The 12,726-nt window shown below is 26.4% G+C and overlaps 1 protein-coding gene across 2 annotated transcripts in view; it reads right to left on the bottom strand.

Annotated features, from left to right (window-relative positions):
• The window catches only part of LOC117167039 (tyrosine-protein phosphatase non-receptor type 23), a 46,631-nt gene extending 37,642 nt beyond the window's left edge, over window positions 1-8,989 (bottom strand). For both annotated transcript variants that reach the window (XM_033351605.1, XM_033351606.1), the window contains exons 1-4: window positions 8,782-8,989; window positions 8,291-8,493; window positions 2,733-3,055; window positions 2,484-2,596 (exon numbers count right to left, since the gene is read on the bottom strand). In XM_033351605.1, coding sequence (XP_033207496.1) covers window positions 2,484-2,596; window positions 2,733-3,055; window positions 8,291-8,493; window positions 8,782-8,868 — 726 coding nt within the window. In that variant the 5' untranslated portion in view covers window positions 8,869-8,989. The remainder of the gene's footprint in view (window positions 1-2,483; window positions 2,597-2,732; window positions 3,056-8,290; window positions 8,494-8,781) is intronic.
• Window positions 8,990-12,726: the final 3,737 nt, after the last annotated feature.

The following is a 12,726-nucleotide window of genomic DNA, read 5'->3' as shown; positions in this document are numbered from 1 at the left end:
GAAAATTAATCTTCGGAGTGGAAAATTCAACTATTTTGTTAAAAATTTATATTTTTGTTTGAAGATTCGTCATTTTAGTTTAAAATTAATTTTTTTATTGAAAATTTATCTTTTTGACTGGAAAAAGAAATTAAAAAGTTTTTGAAATATATTTAGAGACAACATTTTTGTTTCATTAAAATTATTAATCTTCTAGGTGTATGGTTGATTTTATAGAAGAATTTAGAAAATGAGATTTTTTAGCAATTCTGGATAAAGCACTGTTTAATGCGAATAATATGTTTTCTATTACGTTAGCGTATTTTATCATATTTAAATTTGAGCACCCTTTACAATTTGAAGCGATACATTTTGCCACCAAATTAAAATAATGTAATTATTATTAAAAAAGATAGAAAATACAATCTTTTTAAATCCTAATTCAAAATGCTCAAAAATGCTCATTAAATTCTCAAATTCTCTTTAGAACTCTGACCTGCGTTTTAGGCGAAATTGAGCTACCGGATCGAAGAAGGGTACATAAACTTATTTTGCCGGGAGTGGGGAGGCCCCTGGAAGTTTTTAAAAACATTTTCGAATTTTAATTTTTAAAGACCATACCTAGATGTAGAATTTCATTGGGCATCTTTTTGCCCTCAGGAAAAAAGTTTTAGCTTTATTATTTTTCCAATTAAGGTAAAAAACTAGCTTTTCTGGAAAAGTCTATTTTAATTCGTTTTTTATTTCAACTCGTGCTCAATCCATCAGTTTTTAAGATTTTTCAATAAAATTTTCAGAGAATGTAGTTCGAAATATCCTTCGACTGATAGAGCAAAAGGAATTTAAAAATTTGTTTAAAAAAAATTGTTGTTAATTTTTTCCTGACGCCTGGCGCTTATCGGACTTCTCTAACTTCCAGCGTTTCGTTTATCGAGCAAATTTTGAGCAACGAAAAACTTTCAGCGAGAAAGTTTTTAACAACAGTACAAAGAAGTTTTATGGAAAATTTTAGCCCAATCGAATTGATATTCCAGAAATTATAACGTCTCAAGCCGATAACGACTAGGCGACTCGCACGCGGGCTGTAGCGAGAGTCTCAGATCCGATTCATAATACAGTTCATCGGCGCCAAAAGTAAAAACTAATCAAGTACTCAGGTAGTATCGATGTATTCTGCTCAAAAACTTTTGCATTCTGGATTTTATTTGAAACAGATATATATTCTTCACCCTGAAAGAAATAAAGGACATTTCGCTGATAAAATAGTGAGAACTTGTTCGCTCACTTATTGTCACTGATTTTCAATGAAATTTTACTGATTCAAATTTAAAGTAAAATATTTCACATTTATGAAATGATATTTGCAGTAAAAAAATTATGGCTATTATTTTTATGATATATTTCTTTACTGAATTTTTTTAGAATATAACATTCATACCTTGTTTCTCTTAGTTTTTCGCAAGTTTTTCTCCCACTGTTCTTCATGTCTACTTCTTCTTCTACCTCTAGGATTCGCTTGCTGACATCATATCACAACACTTTTGTTACAAAATTAAAAATCCAGTGACATTTCTCTTTCAGAAGACAAAAAATACTAACGATCTATTACAACAGGAATGAAAAACAAGTGCACTTTCTCGATATTTTACTGTTTTCAATTATACGAATTTGAAAAATTAAAAAATTCGCAGAATTTAAGAATCCGCTAAATCTCACCTATTAGATGTTTTATTTTACTTTTGTGCAGTTTGTCATAAAAATAGAACCATTCTATTTTACATAATAATAAATAACTAAATTATTTTACATTATGCACTATTATTTATTTATGTATAATACATTCATATTACCTAAATACTTGATTAGTTTTTACTTTTGGCGCAGGTGAAGTGTATTATGAATTGGATCTGACACTCTCGGTAAAGCCCACGCGCGAGTCGCCTAGCTGCTATCGGCTTAAGGCGTTAATAAATTCTGGAATATCAATTCGATTGGGCTAAAATTTTCCAGAAAACTTCTTTGTACTATTGTTAACAACTTTCTCGCTGAAAGTTTTTCGTTGCTCGAAATTCGCTCGATAAACGAAATGCAGGAAGTTAGAGAAGTTCGATAATCGTCACGCATCAGAACAAAATTAACAACAATTTTTTTTAAATAAATTTTTAACTTCCTTTTGCTCTATCAGTCGAAGGACATTTCGAACTACATTCTCTGAAAATTTAATTGAAAAATCCTTAAAAGTAACTGACTTGATTTTTCCAGAAAAGCCAGTTTTTTGTCTTTAAATAGCAAAATAAAAAAGCTATAACTTTTTGCCTGGGGGAAAAAATATGCCCAATGAAATTCTACATCTAGTTATAGTCTTTAAAAATTAAATTACGAAAAAAGCTATTGAAAACTTCCAGGGGCTTCCCCACTCCCGGCGAAATAAGTTTATGTGTCCTTCTTCGATCCAGCAGCTCAATTGCAGGCCCTGAATTAAAGCAAAAGGGCGCATATCATACCTTGTAAATTGGAGCGCCTACTGTTTCGCAAACAACTGCATCTTCACTGCCTCCATTCTCTAGGGTGTTGAATGCTATGTCATAGTAATCAACTATTTGCCGAGCAACCTTGGCTGCAGAAACAGAAACCATAATTTCACATTATATTAGAATGTCTATCCGATTCACTGGATTTAAAATCCCGTTACATATTTTTATTATATCAAGACTTCGCCTTGGAATTAAGACATCTATTCAAGTTGAACATACCCACTATCGATGGTTTGCGATTGTCAAGCATGCTTTTTTCTAAAATGCATTCTTGTGCTTGAGCCAGGCACAATTGGTACATAAAGGTCATCAACTCTGGGGCTAAGTCAACCCCAGGAGGGTGAGGATAACTATTTTTTAAGTGATCAAAAGCCCAAGCTGCACACTGAAAATGAGTGCAAGCCATTTTCATTCCCTCAGCAGATGTACGTTCTGTGTGCGCACCCAGTTGAGTGTGAATTGCACCGATATTGTAGAGAACGGAAATCGTTTCGAAACGAATGTTGGCCAAAGAACACACCATATTGGCATAAGTGTCTTTCCTAAAAAGAAAGTCAATAGTTTTGCTTAAATTAGGACGATAATCTCGCGGTTAACTTAAATATTAGGTTGAAAACCAACAAAGTCGGAATTTTTCAGGAGGGCGAAATAACACTCTATAAATCGATATAACGATTTAAAGATAAAAACAAAAGTTTACCCCCGAGCTGAGGGAGCATTCACATATTGCGTAACATTTTTTTCGACCTTTACCTCTTTGTTATATTATGTTTAAAAACATAATAGACGTTTTTTTAAATTAAAAAAAAAAAGGTTTTTAAGAAAAAATATTGTCTATAAATAGATAAATAAAACTATATTTTGATGTAATACTAAATGCTTTTTCAATATTTTTGTAGTCATATAAATATTTAAGCGACTATGTACTACTTGAAATTCACCAATTAAAAACTTTGTTTCAATACCAGAAAGAAATAAAATAATAATGATGCATAATAATATAACATAAAATTTTTAAATAACATTTATTTGTTAACAGTTTTTGAACACTTTAATTTGAGTTTAAATTAAATTCTGAAAATTGAGAACAAGAAAATAAGTATTTATAAGATTCTTAAGAAAATTAAAAAAAGTTTTTTGAATATTTCAAGTGTGTCAGGGAAGATTCTAAAAGATTTTAAAGCCATCTTTTTATTTTATAGGATTTTAAAAAACATTAAGAAAAATTCGAGTCTTTTTAAAAGATGTTCAGGACTTTTAGAAGTTTGGAAGAAATCAAGAAATATTTGATACATTTTCGAAAATGTTTCTTAGTTCTTGAATATTGCTTTCCCATTTAAAAACGTCTTGAATTCCTGAAAATATTTTTCACTGACTCAAAATTTATCTCAAAGTTTTGAAAAATCATTTCAAATGTACAAAATTGCCTTATAATGTTTTATATTTTCTCAAGCATTTTGAGAAAATGTGTTTCTTCACTTGAATCCTTTCGAAACTCGTTCAAAACTCCTAAAATTAATTTTTAAAACTTTTAAAAATCTGCATTTCTAAAAATTATATAAAGTTTAAAATTCTTTTTGAATCTCTTTAATTCTACTAAATATTTTTTTTTAATTTTGTCAGACCTTCTGAATTTGTAAAAATAAAACCATCTAATCTTTAAAAATTATTAAAATTTTCCAGGTTTTTTTTAATTCTGCAAAATTAAATAAATTGTCTTTAAAATCCTTCAAGTCCTTCTTTAACAATTTCTAAAATCTTTTGAAATGTTTTTAAATAATCACTTAAAATAAATTTTTCAAAATAAATAATTATTTTAATTTTTCCTAGGAACCTAAATATTTTGTTCATTTACGTGAAACCTTAAAAAATTCTTACAAATTCTTAACAAGTTTAAATTATTTTTAAATCGTTTTGCTTTAAAATATTTTACACACTTTTTAAAAATTTAAGGAAATAATTTAAAATGTTTTGTAATCTTTTTTCAATTTTCTCGTAGAATTAATTGCAAAAATATCTTTAAAATTTCCCCATTAACTCTTTTTTTTCATTCTCTTGACACCCTGCAAAATTTAATTTATTTCAAAAAATTTGGACATCCTGAACATTTTTTAAAAGCATCTCAGTCTTCCATCTTCTTTTTTTACACATTTTGAAATCTTCAAAACTTAAAATTATTCTTTTAAAATTAAACCTAATCCATCCAAATTTTTCCAGGAATCCTTAGAAAAATCAATCTCAAATCTTCCAAAATTATTAAAAAGCTTCTAACTCTTTTTCCAATTCTTCAAAATAAGTTTTTGCCAATCATTTAATTTTTCTTATCTTTTTAAAAATGTAAGAAAGTTTAAAAATTATATTTATTATTTATTTACCTATTATTCAAAAATCAGTAACAATTTAAATTTTCTCTTATGTTAATAATATTTAGAAACATTTAGAAATACATTGTATGACCAATTACAATTGTTTATTTTTAATTTAAAAATTGTTTGTGCATAACGACTAAAAATCTATTTTTCAATTCTGAAAAATAATAAAAACTTAATACAGAGATATGGGGAGGCTGAATAACAATAAATAATTTTACCCCAAAAAAATTATTCTCATCTGGGAAAATCAAGATTTAATGTGACGGTATCGTACTGTAACGAACGAATTTTTGCTGAAAGGTCTATAAAAAGAAGAACGGTATACGTTTCTTTATAAATAAACGATAATAATTTTATGATATATCGTTTCTGAACGCAAGATAAAAAGTAGAGTGAAAAAAATAAGTATTTTTATTATTTTACTGTATTTAACGCTTTTACGAAGAGAAATATAGCCAGAAGAAAATGTAAGAGGTTATGAAATTAAGAAAAAAGATGGGAGACCAGTACAGAGTCAGATTATCAAAAAAAAATTTACAAATGTGTTGGTTATCTAGTTTTGTACTGAAAACTTTCCATTTCAAATTGAAAGCGTTCAAAATTTAAAAAATATATTGAACGATTTTTAATTAAAAACGTCTTAAATCGAATAATTTTAGATTAGGCACAATTTGGAAATTTGTTTAAAATTAAAAAATTTAACAATTTCAAGTCAAAAACTGTAAAAATTTAAAAATTTAAAAATGAAATTTAAAAAATTGGACAAACTCATTAAAACGAAGTTGAATTTGTATCAGTTATAATTCAAAAGCGTTCAAAATTAAATAATTTAAACTTTTAAATTTAAATAATGGTCAATTCGTAGTGATTAAAATCTGACAATTTAAAATTCTTCTTTTTTTTTTGGTTTGAAAATTAAAAGGTTTAATCGAAAATGTAACTATGTGTTCAATTTTTGGTTGAGAATACATGTATTTTATCGAAAATTCGTCTTTCTTAGTAGAAAATTAATATTCTTAGTTAAAACTTCATCTATCTTGTTAAAAATCTTTCTTTTTTATGTTTGAAAATTAATGGCTTTGACTACTACAATTATTTGATATCGCATAAATTTTATTCGATTCTCGATAAAAATTCTATGTAGTCCGATTTACATTTAAAATTTACATGTTCAAAGAGGTAGCTTTGTGTTTTTTACTTATTCTCTCATATTAAGAAAGAATTATAGGCCAGTTATGAGTAGAAAATTGATCTCTTTTAGTTGAGGATTCATCTATTTTGGTTGAAAATTCATGCGCTTTGTTAATAATTCAATTACTTTCTTTGAAAAGTAACTTTTTTGTTGAAAATTCGTATTCAAATTCATTTTATTTTATTTGTTTGAAAAGTAACTATTTCGTGAAAAAATATTTCCGACTTGAACATGTAACCGTTTGGTAAAAAACTCGTCTTTTTGGTTTGAAAATTCGACAATTTAGTGGCCAATTTTTTCTTTCTTAGTTCAAAATTAGGCTTTTTCGTTTCAAAATTTTTCTCTTTTTGAAAAACTATAATTTTTGTTAGAAAATTAAACTATTTTGATGGAAAATAAACTTGGTCTGGACCATTTTTTTCTTTGGAAAATGTAACTACTTGTCTAAAAGTTTACCTAATTTTTTTTGGGAGGGGGAGAATTCAAATATTTGGCTAGAAAATTTAACTATTTTATCGAAAATGAACTTTTTCGTTAAAAATTTAATTCTTTTGTTGGAAAATAGTGTTTTTGACTTAAAAATGCTAGAAAATTCAACTATTTGGTTGAAAATTTAACTGTGTTGCTGGTAATTAGTATTTTTCTTTTGAAAATCTTACAAAATTCATCTATTTGATTAAAAATTATCTTTGTGATGAAAATTAACATTTTTGTGTGACAATTCATGTATTTTCTGACAAATTTAAGTATTTTGGCAAAAAGTCCAAATTTGGTCAAAAATTAATTTTATGGTTTGAAACTTATCTCTTGTACTAAACTCGTGTTTTTTTGTTTAAAAATGGTAGAAAAATAAAATATTTGGTTAAAAATTAAATTTTTGTTGAAAATTTATATTTTCTGCATGAAAATTCAATCATCTGGTTTGAAATTAATGTATTTTCTTACAAATTTAACGACATATTTGGGTTAAAAGTTCAAATTTGGTTAAAAAGTAACTTTTTTGTGGAAAATTCGCCCATTGTTAGTTCAAAATTCGGCTTTTTCGTTTCAAATTTTTTCTCTTGTTCTCTTTATTTTCTCTCGTTATTTTTTTGGGAGGGAGAGAATTCAAATATTTGGCTAGAAAATTTAATTATTTTAACGAAAATGAACTTTTTCGTTGAAAATTTATTTCTTTTGTTGGAAAATCTTGTTTTTCACTTAAAAATGGTAGAAAATCCAACTACTATTTGGATGAATTTTTTTCAAATTCATGTATTTTGGTAGAATGTCCAAAATTAGTTTGAAAATCGTATAAAACTCAACTATTTGATGAAAAATTAACCCTATTGATGAAAATAATATTTTTGGTATGAAAATTATTTTATTTTGTTACAAGTTTCAGTATTTTGGTAAAAAATCCAAATTATGTCAGAAATTAATCTCTTTTGTAAAAAGTTTTTGTTTTTTTCGTTTAAAAATGGAAAAAATAAACTATTTGGTTAGAAATTAAATTTGTTGTTGAAAACTTATATTTTCGGCATGAAAATTCAATCATCTGGTTTAAAATTAATATATTTTCTTAAAAATTTAACGACAAATGTAGGTAAAATGTTCAAACTAATTACATATCGTTTTCAAAAAACATATCTTGGAAAGAAATAATGATAGGAAGTTATTTAATAGCTTAAAATGTGCAGTTTGATAATGTAATTTAAGTATATTAAAAAAAAAAGGAAATTAGATCAATATTTCGCTAAATAATCTTTTAAGAATATTTCAGTTTCAGCTATACGGTGTCTAATATCATAAAATCCTGAAATATTCTTCAAATGGTTATTTCACGAAATATTGATCTAATTTCATTTTTTAAAAGTGAACTTAAATCGCGTTTCAAAACTGCACATTTTTAGCCATAAAACAACTTCATATCATTATTTCTTTCCAGGATGATATCTTTGTGGAAACAGATCTGTATTTAATAAAAAATTTAATATTTAAAGATTTGAAAAACTGCGTTGCATTCTAGACACCTTAAGGAGCGCCTGTGATTTTTTTCAGATTCTTTAATATGCAATCAATGTGAGGGTAGCGTATTTTGGACGCAAACTTTAGATACTAAAAAAAAATTAACTTACCAAGACTGCCTGCGACATATATAATTTTCTATAAACACTTTCTGTAACCAAAAACTAAACCTAAGAGTAAAAACTGCAAAGAAAAAAAGAACTTACCACGTAAATGTAACAGCAGCAGGACCATCTTTTCCCATCGGAAACCTACTTTGCAGAAAGTGTAGTTGACAATAATATCTTTTTAATAATTCACATCCCTTGACATCAATGGGTGGACGAACCGCAGAGGCTCGTAAACTTTCCAGTTGATGTATTTCGGTATTATATGATTCTGGATCTTCATTGTAAAAGTCGCGAATATACTGAAATTCGATTTCAAATTAAGAATATACTATCAACAATTAATGCCTGATTAATCATTGTATAACGGGATAAGATGAATCAGACTATATATACAAAGTTCGCCAACAACTTCGTATAGGTTATAAAATTAGAGATCATGATGTTAACATCTAATAAAAAGCTGGAGATTCCACAGAATGTCTTAATGCCGTCCAGACTGACAAGAGACATCCATTTCTTTATCTTTCAGATTAAAAAGAAGCCCCTAGACTTCTTGTGAGGTTTCCAAGAGAGAAGATTCGACATACCTGCTTGAGTTTTGTACCAAAACAAGTGGGTTCCGGGCTAACTTTTAATTGGAAAGAGACCATCGGCAGCCTCGGAACTGCCTCCATCGTGATTTTTTTCCTTAGTTTCAAAAATTATAAAAAGTCGTCACCTGTCACAAATGTTTGATGAAAACCTAAAAGTTTATGCGATAAACGATGGACAAACGTCAAATTTGTCGTTTCTTCCTCTCTTCGCACTTTCTCGGCATGATTCGCTGCGCATGTGTCATTCTGTTGAGCGGCAGACTCACCAATCAAATCCCGTAATAAACAAGACGTTAAGAATTCTGATTAGAGAAAACTTATAGGTTAAGGTTTGCCTTACGCTCAATCGTCCAATCATGATGAGAATCCAGCGGAATGGAAAAGCCGGCAATTTTTGAATACCGGTTTTATGAAACCGGTATTCTTAAAACTTAATCTGCTGCAACATTTTTTCCATCTTTCTAAATCTCCCAAATTATGCGAAAAAACCTTTCTAATTTTTTTTAAATAAAGTTTTGCGTAAATGTAGACTCCTGTTTTAGAATGACGTAATAAAAATATTAATCATAAGCAAATATAAAAAAAGAAATAAAAAAATGTTGTAATTATAGTAATCAAATTGTTTTTTAATTTTTGATATTAAATGCTTCAAATTTGAAGGAGTTCTACTTTTACTCCTTAAATATTTAGATTATAAACTATGAAGAAATTAACTATAATTTATAAACTGCCTTTTATCTTAAAGAGTTTAATTTTTGTAATTTAGTGATGAAAAGGGTATAAGACATTTTTGTCAAAGATTCTAGCAGATGAAAAAAAAGCTTACATAATTTCTTACTGACGCATTTTTTAATCTGATGAAAAGGAGGAAAACAAGTTATGATTACGATTTTTATTAGATGTCAACAAGATTTATAATTGATTTTATTCAAGGTATTTTTCCACTGAGTAAAATTTTAAAAAGTTCTAGGGTTTTTAAATCTTTAAAAACTTCCAAAAACTAGCTTTTAGCGCAGTTTTTTCTAGATGTCAATTTTTTTTTTAAATATGTGTTTCTTGAAATATTTAATTATGGTAAAGACTGTTGTACATTTTTAAGAAAAACTTCGTTCTCGAGCTTCCTCTTATTTTGTCTGCGTGATCTTAATTTTCAAATGAGCTTGAAATTTGACAAATGGAAAAACAAATTTTATATTTCAATTTCAGTTAAAATATTGACGAAGGATCAATTTTATATCTGCAATTAAAAATGACAGTGTTTGAATACGCAATTCTGAAATAGTTTAATTTTTGAAGCTTTAAAAAAATTGTTCAGTTTCAAAAGCTTAAATTCTAAACTATTTGTTTTTAGGGTTCTTCATTATTGAATTCTCAATCAAAATCAAATTTGAAAATATTCGAAATTGAAGAATTTTCCATTGTAAATCTTCAAAATCGAACTAAATATACCTAAAAGCATTTAAATTTAGATAATTTAAAACTATAAATAACATAAAAAATTAATTAATCTTAAGTTTTATCTTAAGTTTTACAATCAAAACTTTGGGAAATGTTTTAAATTTGGCAGATTTAGTATTAAAACTCTCAACTTTTCATCTTCAAAATTATCAAAATTTACGAATCTGTATTTAAACAACTTTAAAATTAAAGAGTTTTATTAATGAAACTATTTAGAAGAAACTTCCAAAATTACATACCTTCAAAATATAAATCTTGATAATTGAATAATTTGCAAATCTGTGTTTTAAAAAATCAGAAATTTTCAATTGAAAATATTTAAAATTATTGAAGAATTTTCAATTTTGAAAATTTATAATTAAAAATGATGCAAGTTGTAAGTTTTACAATTAAAACTTCTGTAGATCTGATCATTTAGATGGAAAATGTTTTCATTGTCAAGTTGGCAGATTAAGAATTGAAACTGTTGACTTTTGATCTTAAAAATCATCCATATGTAGGAATTTTTATTTAAATATCTTCAAAATTAAAGAGTTTTCAATTAAAAATTTAAACAATTAAACTATTAAAAAAGCTTCCAAAATTACATGACTTTAAAGTATGTATAAATTTTGAAATTTGAATATTTTGTAATTTCATTTATGATTATTAATTATATTTTATAGCATTTTAATAAGCTATAATAAGTTATCAGCATATTATTTTTCCTAGTCCAATAATAAATTTTCATACATGGGTTCAGTATCGGTATTTTATTATGCAATTTCATAGTTTCGTCATTAACATTATATTATTTATAATTGGTTCTCACACCCACACGTACCATTATTTTCTGTGAACATGGTATATTTTTTTTACTAAAAAAACAAATTTCAATTTAGAACAGTCTAAAAAAAATCAGAGGTACCAATCTTCCCCTCTCAAACAATAATTTTCATATTAACTGTTACAAATATATTTTCATTTCCTGAAATGAAGGTCTTACATATTATTTTAAATCGAAACAAAGCCAGGGTTCGTCTATTTTTCTCAAATGGAACATTCACAGAGATGTATGAATTTAAATTTCCTAGGAAATTTTGTTTTCATTCTAAAATTTTACCCTTATCTTTATCAATTTTTTCTCAACAGGATAAGAATAATCATTCCATCATTCACTATAGTTCAATACAATACGTTTTCTTTGTTCTCAAATTGATCCTCTAAAATGAACATAATTAAGTTTTTTCCCTAACTAATTGCATGTTTCTACTATTAATTTACAAAAATGCGTTTTATTCAAACAGAAATAAGAGCAACGACATTCATTTTTCGTTAAGCGTGGAGCGTGCACAGTGGTTAAAAACTACCATATTTTCTACTAAAAATTTAAATAGATAATGTCATCAAATTACTTTATTAATTTGAACAAGAATCCAGGGTTGCCAACAAGAATGCAGGTTGGTCACGAAAATCTAACCAAAAGTTCCGGTTCTTCTCCGGTTTGCAAATTTTGTTCAAAAATTAAAACTTTCAATTTCCCAAATTGATGAATTTTTTATTTAAAGAATTGAAAATTAAACTACAAATACAACCTTTAAAGGTGTGACTCAACTAAATACAAAATTGAAAACATTTTAAATTCAGCAATGTTAGGTACAAACGTTCAATAATGCACAATTCCAAATTGGAAAAAATAAATAACAATTAAATTTTTTAATTAAAAAAAAGCCGTTGAAAATAAACAATTACAAACTTAAAGCGTTTAAAATTGAACAGCAAAATTGAATAATTACTAATTTATTTGGAAATTATATAAATTAAGCAATACCGAAAAATCATTATAACTGTACATGATTTAATTTGCAACATTTCAGATTGAATATTTCAAGATCAGAAGATATAATAATTTTAAAATTAAAAAATGAAACTAACTTCAAATTTGAAAAATTAAATATAAAAACCAAACAATATAAACTAAGTATAATTCATTCGGATTAAAAATAGTAATATTTTCAATTTAAAGTGATTTTATTCCTGAAAAATGTTGAAATAAGATTTATGAAAATGAATCATTTCAGTTTTTATTGCGAAATTAAATTGTTGATTAAAAAAATATTAAATTTTGCAAAATTCATATTGATAAATCAAAAATTGTTACGTTTAAATATGGATCTTTAATTATATATTTAGTGATATCTTTTATCTAATTTTTTTTAAATTCCGGGTAATTTTCTGGTAAAGTTACCATGCTGAATTTTTTTAAATGAAATAGAAAAATACGCTTATAAAATATTTTTAATATAAAATTATAGTTTTTACCCACTCTGCATATATTATTAAAGTCTCAGAGTTAATAACAATACCAGGATTTTTTAAATATTCTGCAAAACATGATCTAATAACTAACTTCTTATACCTTACGCGATATACCGCTAATATTTGAATTTTAAGCTAATCTACCGTATAAGCATATGTATAAAACCTAATTATCTGCTGAGG

This window comes from Belonocnema kinseyi, chromosome 2 (assembly GCF_010883055.1).
Source record: "Belonocnema kinseyi isolate 2016_QV_RU_SX_M_011 chromosome 2, B_treatae_v1, whole genome shotgun sequence".
In the NCBI taxonomy this organism is placed as follows: Eukaryota; Metazoa; Arthropoda; class Insecta; order Hymenoptera; family Cynipidae; genus Belonocnema; species Belonocnema kinseyi.
Note: the sequence above shows the minus strand (reverse complement) of the source record. Positions and strands in the feature narration are given on the sequence as shown.